This window comes from Rhopalosiphum maidis, chromosome 3 (assembly GCF_003676215.2).
Source record: "Rhopalosiphum maidis isolate BTI-1 chromosome 3, ASM367621v3, whole genome shotgun sequence".
NCBI lineage: Eukaryota > Metazoa > Arthropoda > Insecta > Hemiptera > Aphididae > Rhopalosiphum > Rhopalosiphum maidis.
Genome location: NC_040879.1, coordinates 56,947,177 through 56,958,863, shown reverse-complemented (window position 1 = coordinate 56,958,863; position 11,687 = coordinate 56,947,177). Strand labels below are relative to the sequence as shown.

General features: G+C 29.2%; 1 protein-coding gene across 1 annotated transcript; it reads right to left on the bottom strand.

Moving 5' to 3' along the window:
• Nucleotides 1–3,292: 3,292 nt before the first annotated feature.
• Nucleotides 3,293–9,203, bottom strand: LOC113557383 (cuticle protein 2-like). The gene is made up of 3 exons (XM_026962866.2): nucleotides 9,024–9,203; nucleotides 5,687–6,144; nucleotides 3,293–3,847 (listed from the first exon to the last, which is right to left on the bottom strand). Exons 1-3 carry the CDS (start codon nucleotides 9,039–9,041, stop codon nucleotides 3,433–3,435), a joined length of 891 nt encoding a protein of 296 aa, XP_026818667.1. The 5' UTR covers nucleotides 9,042–9,203; the 3' UTR covers nucleotides 3,293–3,432.
• Between the last annotated feature and the right edge of the window lie 2,484 nt (nucleotides 9,204–11,687).

Below are 11,687 nucleotides of genomic sequence, written 5' to 3'. Positions count from 1 at the left end.
GCTATCAACTGCCACTGCCGCTTGCTACTACCACACAACCCCGATGACGGCGGCGGCAGCGGCGGTGGTGGCGGCAGCGGCGACGGCGACGGCGGCGGCGGCGGCGGCGGCGGCGACGACGACGACGGCAGAGACGATACAATAATTATAATTACGTCGGCGCATGTATACGGCGCGCGCAACACACCCGTCGCCGCCACATCGTCAGTATTTTACACTACACATCGTACATAATACATAATATTATAATAATAATATATAATATAATACACACACACACACACACATACACACACATACACATATATGGTACACATCGTATGCACATCCTATGAGTGTGTGTGTGTGTGTGTGTACATCTTCTTCATACGTACCATATAACATTATAGGAATCGACGCTGCAGCAGTGTTATAATATTATTATGATGATAAAAAATAATAACCGTTACGATAAAATATTTCGATGTTTCGATTTTACGAGGGAAATAAACGCGTAGATATGGACGATGATAATATTATTATTATTATTATTATTATATTATACAGTAATGTTTATTATATAGGTGTATAGCCGGTATAGGTACTATTACTCATTGTGATGGGTGACAGTACGGCTATATAATATGTATATTATAGGTAGATAATATATATATATACATATAACTGCAGGGAAGTGCATTATATTCATATATATATATATACATACGAGCGCGGTGTAGGCATACCTATATATAGTATATCAGTATTCGTTTTAATGAATATCGCGTGACGAGTGTTGACTACAATATATATATTTTTTCATAAACAATATTTTGTCTTCTTCGTCGTACTATACGCTGTTCTAAATCAAACAGAACGCGCGCGCACACACACTCATTCATTCCATCACCAGTCACCAGAGTAACCAGACACCACACTTACCGAATACTATACACGGTGCCGATGACAGTGTTGAGAGCGAAACGTGTGCTCTACAATACCAATTAATTAATTAATTATTTGTCGCTGCCCTCTTCAGTAAGCACACCTATATATTATTATATTATAATATATGCGATGGTTTATCGAACAGCGAAATCCGTCTTGTTGCGATTCTATCTCTGACCACCGCAGTATCGCGCACTCATTGAGTCGTTCTGCGTTTTCCGAACAAATAATATGCATATTCAATACGATAAATATTATCTAGATTATTTTTCATATTAAAGAAATGTAAACGTTTCAACGGCAGCAGAATAACATGTATATCATATTAATATATATTATTACATTATGCGTATTATAGTAACGTATAGTATTATAGTACCAGTTTTACCTATTTTAAATTAGTTCCTTTATGTACATAAAATGAAACTTTATAACCTTTTAATGAAATACATCCGGATATAATTAAGTTATAGACCCTAGTTATAGTTGATATAGCTATACTAAATTGTGGGTACGACGTAAGTGGAGATTATTAAGTTATTAAATCCAGATTAGATCGAGTAGAAAATAAAAATACCAAGTTAGAATCCGTCGGCGAATCTAACGTATTTTAATACATTTTTTTGTTTTGTATTTCGATGCAGTTATATTATATAATATAATACGAATAGTCTGTATAAAGAAACCGATCAGTAAAACGGTATTGAAATTAAGTTGCATATTTGCATACATATTGTTTTAATATCATTAATTGTGTTCGACATGATGACGAGTTATAATATTTAACTTTATTGATTTTCGTGCTTCATGATATATATATATTGTACAATACATACATTTTTACTAATAACTAACCACAATTATGGTACCTATATTGACTATTGACGTTGACACGTTACGACAATGCACGAATAAATAAGACGTCTTTTATATGGTTTTCAATTAATATTAAGAAAACAACATAAATGCTCGATATATATGTATAGACTATATAGACACTAAAGTTGGTAGACGGTATTATTATAATAGTATAACACTATACACTAAGTCCACGATATATAAGTTATATCATTATAACAATATAATTTATGTACTTATAAGTCATATTTTTATTACGAAAAAACGAAAGTAATGTATTATTTTCAAATCTAAAATAAAATTATAAAGAAAATATTTATAAGTACTTTATACTTTTTTATTTGAAGAATTTAAAATTCAATTAATATTATACAAGCTCTTCAAACTGATTCAAACTTTGAATCTGCATATTTTCAACTAGAATATAATAAAAGGAAAATAATTACAAGATCTCTGATGCAAAATAAATTAATGTAATATATGTTATATATGACTAATAATAGGTATATATGTTGAGTATTTTAAATTCTGCAAGAATATGGTGAATTATATAATATTAGGCACCTATTATTAAATAATACATTTTTTTGTCGAATTTCAGAATTGTTACGGTTGTTATTTATACGTTTATTATGATATTTATTATTTGAATTATTTATTTTAACTACAAATTACAGTAAAATTTAACTCCGAAATATTATATGTTTTTTTTTTCGAAATATAGCAGCATTATTTTTAGTTAGTATACCATATATTATTATTGCTATTATATCATTAGGACTTTTTTTCGATTGGAAAAAGGATGGGAGTGGGTGGTACGTTAAAAAAACAATTTTAAAAAATGACATTCCCCTCCAGTGGAAAACCCAGTAAAAATATTATTTATTACCGCCGTCGTGGCCCCAATATAGACAGATAGATGGACAGACACGTAATAATTTTACCATATATGTGTTGTATACCGATTACTGGTTGATTAATCGTTTTTTATAAATGCGGCAGTGGTCACATATTATATTAACAGAGAAAGAGAAAACCCAAAATTATTACAAATAATTATTAATTATGGAGTATTGGTTCTGTGATTGGCAGCTATGGTAAAAAAATAATATCAATACAGAAAATAATAATAAAAGACAAAATGGATGCATAATTCTAATTTATAACAGAAATATTTCAGTTGGGTTTATAGAATGGAAAATGTATGTATATATAAATATATATATATGTATTATTTAATAGTTATAAATTTATAATTATTGTTCTTGTTTCATATTATGCTTAAACCTGATTTGTCGTAAAATCAACGCATCGTTGATAAACATGACATAATAAATTATAAACTTTATTAATTATATTATAATTTTTATTAAAAACATAACAAAAAAATACTTATAACTAATTAGTAATTAGTATCATCGTTCATATACAGTATAATATAATAATTATAAAACTTAAAAATTAGAAGATAATCATGATATATGATGCATATATGTATATAATATACTATATATCTTATAACAATCTCCAAAAGAATATAAATAATTATCAACAAAATAATTATTTTTAAAGTTATTGCTGAAATTATGGTTTATACATTTAATCATCAAAGTTCGCGAGAAACACGAAAACATATAGGTAATTTGTTTAGTATTCAGGTGACGCTCCACCATTATTGTTAGAACCGCCAAATTCGAATGCATAACCACTACCGAACGAATGCGGTTGTCGCTCGTTGCTATTGAAAGAGCCATCATCTTTTTCTGAGTTAGCACTCGCGCCATTGTAAGTTGCATGCGCCTGTGTCGAAGGTGCCCTGAACGGACTGTGGCTGCTATAATCTCCGGCACCGTCGAATGCGGATCCATCGTCATCGTACCTAGCTGCTAATTCGGCACTATTATCTTCGCGAACTCTGTAGTGTTGTTGAGGCTTCGAATATTTCGATTTGTATGGCGACGGTGAACCAAAAGCTTCCCCACTATTATGGTCAAATCTGCCACCGCCATTGAAATCGCCTCTGCTAAATTGAGATCCAGGTCCACCGGGTGCTCCGAACAATCTGCCAAGTATAAGTAATAATATAATATTGCATGGCACACGTGAAACGATGTGTATAATTGTATTTTTTAGTTGTTATATTAAATATATACCTACCTAATAACAATTTAAGTTTAAAATTTTATTAATTCATAAATGTAAAGATTTATACGAAAAAGTTACACAAGTATGATATATGAGTTAATAAGTATTATATACTTATCCCAAAAATTTAATAGCATTTTAACGTGTTTAAAAACATGTTTTTTTGTATACAGCGAATGAAGTTTAATGAATTATTGTTTTTGATAAATTTAGATCGATATTAAATTAATGTGATTGCGTTATTATGTATTTCATTTTTCTTTTGTACAAAACATCAAGTTAGAATTCTATAACTAGAAGTAGAATTATAACATAATAATTATTGAGCAACACGAAATTAATTTATCAAGGAAAATAGATAAATGTATTAAAGGTACCTACATAATTTACAAGTACAAGTATACGTACATACATTATAATAATATGTATACATAAAGAAAGCTGATATGATGAAAATCAATTTTTTTTAATTTTACTAAACGCAAGCACACAATTATATCGTTTTATTTGTTATAGGGGGAGGATAAAATTTATATTTGAACCAAATACAAGTTTCATTATTAAAACATGTGGCTAATTGGTAGGTACCAGGTAGTTATCAGTTAATTGTTATCTATTAACATAACATGGTGTAAAATTCAAATAAAATAGATTCAAAAATATGTAATAAAATTGTAGTAATTGACGCACATACAATGTTAAATTATATAACTTCAATTTTAGTAGATATTATCTAGGCATTCACTATAAATTAAGATTTTTAGTTGGGTAAGCCATTTGCATGTCATGTAAAATGTGTGCTACTATATGCGATATTGGGTAATATGCCTTTTTAAATTATTTTGTTATCAAATCATCAATGTCGAATGGAATATATCGATGAATAATTATTTCAAAAACCTATAGAAAACCAACATGCAGGCAAAAGCTCATATTATACACTATTGTGTTTAATTTGAAAATATCTCAATCGACCAGGTGGCTTTTGTAAAATAATACAATATTATATTATGAAGACAGTGCGGGCCAATTAATCCAGTTCAAAATCTATACTAAAATGCCTTATTCATTATCGTCACTGAGTGAATATTTAATGGAATTCGATTGTTCGTCAATCATTGACTATCATTTCTATTTAATAGCAGCTGGCCAAAATGTATTCGTCTGTCGTGTATAGCACCAGGCGTGGCGCAATCAAGAATTCTACAAGAAACTACAAATCTATTATTTAATATATAAATAAAATATCATTATGCGTCGCGATATAGTGTATAATAACCAGTTACAGAGTCCAAATCAGAAAAATACTACCAATCGCTGTAAAAATGTTGATTTTTGATTTATTTGATTTTTGGCACGTTCCAGGGGTCCCCCCTCACCTCTTAGCGAATTGATAATCCTTCGATTCGGTGCACCGCTGGCGGCGTATACCGCGGAAGATCGCGGTAGGTACTTATTGCAAGGTGTTCAATAAGTTTGGAAACTCTTAATTACCGTATGCATATTTTAATACCCACATAGAGCAATAACAGATAACACTGCTGTACATTTATAATGTAAAATATTTAATAACCTCATCATTAATTACTATAATATCATTATTATCGTTTATTAGTCCCAATTAGTGTAATGACAATTGCCAAAATGATATCGAACACCCTGTATATCAATACTGTACGACGTACGCGCACAACGTAGTATTATCATAATATTTTAATGTTATAATATTGTGTTATCGAGACGAGGAGTATTATACCTGTTCTTGGCCAACGAACGGCCGGGAGACGGTGGCGCGTAAGCGGGCGCCGACGATTGCTGTTGTAACGGCACCACGGACACCGGGGCTTTTGGCACGTGGTCGCCTTGAATTATGCGGAAACCGTCCTTGCCGGCCGTATACTTGACGGAGATTTCTTTGCCGTCGGGGTCCGTGTACGAGTAGGCTCCCGTCCGGCTTCCGTCCGGCCGGATCGATTCGCCTTGCCGGAGACCGTTGTCGGCCGCGAAAGCGTACTGAAACCCGCCGTCTTCTTGCAGCGCTTGTTTGTGCATCAGTATGACTGGCAACTGTCTGTTGCCGTCCACGCCCCGCGGCTCGTGACCGCGGAAATAGTCTGCCGATCCCTCGTCCCCGCTGTACGCCGCACACGCCGACACCAAAACTCCGACGACCAAAAGCTGCACACCTATCGACATCGCCGGGCCCCTCTGTTCCTATAAACATCACATTATAATATACACACATTATTTTATTGTATATAATGCGACTGAATTGCGCGTTAGTCGTATTTCTCGGCCATATAAGTATCGTACGAAAATGTTTTCAATTAAAATATATCAATAATAACATTATAATAATAATATGTAGTATTGTGTAATACTGCGCGGCGACTAACCGCCCACCGAAGCTATAGTGCCTGAATCGTTCTTTTTGTCCCCATAGGTCATGTATTATAATAGTAGTATAATGGTATATCTATACAGAACGACCGGGCGTACACCAATATATATTATTTTGTTTTGTCCGAGAATATTCTTCATAAATATACCTGTATGCCTGCGCTATATCCTTTCCGCGTACGTACGTTTATCATAATGAAATACTTTCAAAAATTACGTAATTTATACACAAATGGGGCTCGTGTGCATGAATTCGCGAGAACTGTGTCTATGTACCTATATATAATGCAGGAGTCCGGGAACGGATTTAAAGCCAAGATATGGCGGGGAAGAACATTATTTTATTATCAAATATTTTTTTTTTTGAACATTTTTAAATATTATATAATATAACCTATTTAATCACTTGCACTTATATTGTTAAATTATGATTTCGATTTAGAGATGGTGAAATATATTATATAATTGTAAAAACAAAACGAATAGTTAAATAAATGCATAATTGGAATAATTTTGAATTTATCTATTATTTTTATGTAATATAATTTATTTATTAAATATTACTAGGATCCGAGTAATTTTTTAAATTAAAAAAATATGAACGTATTCATAAAGCGATCGAATTATTCTACTACAGTATTTATATCGATTAATCTATTAACACTCAATAAACATAATACAGTTAGTCGATCATCTTGCGTCTATAGTAATGAAGCTAAGTTTTACCCGCCTTATAGACGAAAACGGAGTAGAAAAACCTTTCTGCTATAGGTATAACTACAGCCATAGAGAATGTAGATTTCTTAAATTTATTGAATTGCCTGTATAATTAAATTATTAGATTACATATAGCTAAAAAAAAAAAATTAGTATTATGAATGTCTGTGGTGTGAATTCTGAAGAGGGGTGAATCTTTGCCTCATCTCACTGGATCCGTCCCTAATAGGGGTCCTACCTAAACGTGGACTGCCTATAGTCTAGGAATGCCTATGATCATTGTAGTACATATTATTTATATATAAATAGGTAAGGAACTGTGAAAATCTGTTTAGTTCTATCCAAATAATAAATTATTGTAAATTGTATTCGTATATAATATTGTATTTTAGACTACATATAGTCAAATTCGCAGTAGTTTATACAGTTATGTTATGGTTGTATAAAAAATAATGATCATTAAACGTATTTTCCGAGTTAAACTCAAGTATCTAAGACCTAAAAATATACTGTCGTAATACAAAGTCATAATGCAATACTATCACATGTATGTAGAAATACTAGAAATAATATAACGATAATGGCGCGAAATATATTATATATACGAATAAAGAAGTGTAGTGAACCGTGCGCGAGCGTATTTGTGGCGCGATAGCGGTTACAATTTGCGCAACGACATTGCGGCAGTGGTCGTCGTGGTTTATAATAACGACAATAATATTATACTGCCTATATACATTTATTGTATTATTGTACAATATTATACAAAGCCACGGTAGTTTTCCAATAGGCAGAAAATAATATTTCATTTACATGGATTGGGTGTGTGTCGAATACATTGGCGCGAGTTCCTTATAACAATACAATATCGTACTTATGTAATCAATCGTACAGTCTAATAAATTGATTTGTTTAAATCATTAAGTCTTACGGTTACGATTAGCAAACACCGCCGGGCTATATCAATTTAATGCTGCTTTGCGCCGAAGAATCCAGCGGGTTGCTACTTGCTTCGTACTAATACATGTTTTAAAACGATATACTATTTAATAATAATTCATGATAGAACATTAATATTTTGTTGTTGATGAAATCGTATAATCTATGACTATCGTAAGAATATTATTGAACAAAATTCAATATATTATTAATTAGTAAGCACAAATATACCGTGGTATATATTTAAAAAATGTTTAACTTTAATGGGTGACACGTGTGTTTCCAATATCTAGTTCGATGTTTTGATTAACTACATAGGTACAATAAATAATAAATACTTTTTGGGAAAATAATTTAAAAATCGCTTTTTATAATATTATCTAATGGTTTAAACTCAAAGAAAACCCCTTACAATTTTTCATATATAATATAATCTATTTAAATAATATAATAAAAATGTTGTATTTTATTATATCATTTCTCGTTGTGAATTTTGAACTAATTTATAAAATTCCTTGTATTTTTATCTACGATTCAAACATAATATTATTATTTTAAAAATGTTATGATAGTGATAATTCGATAAATATCTTTAAAAACGAAAAATACAAAAGTCGTTTTTTATAAAAAAATTTATTTTCATATTTAAATAATTTTTAATCTTTTCAATCAACTAATGGCTTATATGTTTAATACTAATTACATTTTTTGCTCGTTAAGATTATATTGTTGTAATGATCATTATATTAAAGGATAGGTATTCAAATTTTATTCGAAATAGATTTTTAGTCAGTAGAATCTAAATATTTTGAGGACATTATTAACATTATATCATTAACTACTAAATAATCATATCGGGTCAGATACAAATAATATGATAAAGTAATATGTACAGAAATACTACATTTTAATTCTATAATAACCTAAAATATAAATGATTATTATATTGTACTACGTTGAGTATCTATATTAATGGATATCTGTATTAATACAATTAAAATAAGCTTAGTATTTAATAAGTAACTTTTATAACTTACGATATTCGTCTTCATCATACTATTGTGACAATTGTGATTAAGTAAATATGTTTTATTTTTTCTAAAATTTTGTCAAAAATACTTTTGATCAAAATGTATAGGTACACCAAAATAATTATTTACTAATATTATTAGAATTAAATATTCTACGATTTTATGATATGAAAAATAATCAAGTGAAACTAGTCGCAGAGTTCGTATTATTGTACTTATTCTCCTGTTGTCGTTCGTTTTTATATTACCACTAACAATCCTAGACTGACCCCACCATTTACCCACTACCTTAAATCTGATCGTTACAATCACCCTATTGTAATTGAACTAGGTGGCGGGAAATACTATGAAATGACAATGATGTTCTATTATATTATACTACAATAATGAAAAGAATAATAATAATAATAATTATTATTTTATTATAATGATATAATAGGCAAGTAAGTTGGTAGGCACAACGTATTAATCTATTAGAATTAAAATTATTCGTTTTATTATTATGTAATTTAAGATTCAAAATATTTATTATAAAAAAGAAACTTAATATAAACAATAATTATATGGTACTTATATTAAAAATAATTCAAATAAAATATATTTAAAATTTAATCTAATAAGATATTTAATAATAATATATAACATTGTGAATGACATTTACACAATAAATTGTACAACAATTTATTTCACGTTAAGTACTTTATTGTCATTAACATTACATAATTTTTATAAAACGAATTCAAATGATAAATGTCACAACTTCTGCAAGAGATTAAATAGGTACCTAACCTATTTCCATTATTTTTTTTTTTTTAATTATTAACTATAAACTGAATTCGTTTTATTATTTACTTAAGTTTAAAAAGTATAGGCATAGGTAGCGTATTTAAATGCTTAATATTGTATTATATAAATATACCATTTGATATAAAATATTTAAAAAAATACATTGTACTATTAGTACTAAATATAAAATAAGGCGATCGTGTTTAGTTTTACTTTGCAAAAATTAAATTTACCATTAGATTAATTAGAATAGATTAATTTTGTTTTGTCGTATAAATAAGTTTAAAATCAATATAAATATATAAATAAATATTTGAAATTTAAATAGTGCATTGTTACAAATTTTTAATAATTCTGTAGTAAAAAAAAGTAAACAAATTACCATTCATTTCTAATCAAAAGATAAAGTTGCTATTTTATAATTATTTGTAGATAGATGCTGTATGGGCATATATTATAAATTAGGGTTGAGATTTTAAGTGGCTATAATAGTCTCAATAAAAAAAAAGTATTTATATGAATATAAATCCACGGGGGGCTTTACTCGACCCACCATTTGAATAAATACAACTAAAGACACAAAGAAAGATTAAACAAAAATTGTTAGGACCAAACTGTAATAATTAACATTAATAATAATTTTGTTCGTTTAAAATAATCTAATAGAATGATAACTTTCTTGATGCAAATTTATTTGAAATGTCCTCACTGCTGTTAATTGAATTTGATATATCACTTTCATTTGGTCACTTGCACAATTGTCTCGATAAAAAAAAACGTTGACAATGATATTATAACAGTAGGTTTTATAGTGACTTATACAAAACAAATTACAAACAATCTTTAAATCTGTAAAAAGTATTTTAAGGAAAGGTCAAATCAATATTTGAGGGATGTTAATCTCCTCTATCTCATTTTAGTTATGTTAATCCGTGAATAAATAGTCATAGAAATAATGTGCTCAAGAACTATTATACTAGGTTTAAGTAAATAAAAATAAAATATATGAAATATTCGAAACGTCAAATCACTGACATAAAGTTTTCACTAACTTAATATTATATAGTAAGTAGTACTACATAATAATATAATTATTATTATTTATGCACTTGTATATCAAGTTAACTGTTAACAATTGCCGATGGATAATAAGCAGTTATAAATAAAAATAAAATACTAAACTACATTTCATAAAAATGATGTCTCACTGTTATTATTAGATATAAAAAATGTTTACATTTACGATATTTTCCAATTTAACTATTAATTAATAGTCAATATTGAATACCCGTGGAGTTGTATAAATATATAAAATGGTAAAATTATTGAGAAATTTTATCTCTGTTAGTAGTTTTAAAATGTACCATAGGTGCATTTTCAAAGCGATGGCTAATGGTTTATGTCTGTAAAAATGATTGAAACCGATTTTTTGTTCGTAAAAATTAAATTTTAAATTAATTACTGTGCAATATGCGATTTACTTTCTATCCGTGTTATAAACATTTTATGACCTGTTTATTTGTATTTTTTTTTCAAAGGGATATAATGTGCTACACCACTATACGACGTTAATGCACAACGTATAAATTGCCTATCTACTACACTAAAGATAATATAAATATTTTAGAATAAAGCGTATATATAACTAAGTGTAGAAATAACGGTACGCTGCAGCTGCTGCTGTATTATTGGAAGTATAGCCCTATATTGCAATATATTATTACCTATATTATTTCTATTTTTATGTTTAGAGTTGGTCGGTTTGACGTGTGTATCGAATGTGTGTATATGTAAACTGATTGTGGCACATACACACACACACATAGGTATAGTTTCATCGTCTTTTAACGCGGTGGCGGTCACTGGTCGTACCTTTAGCCGTTT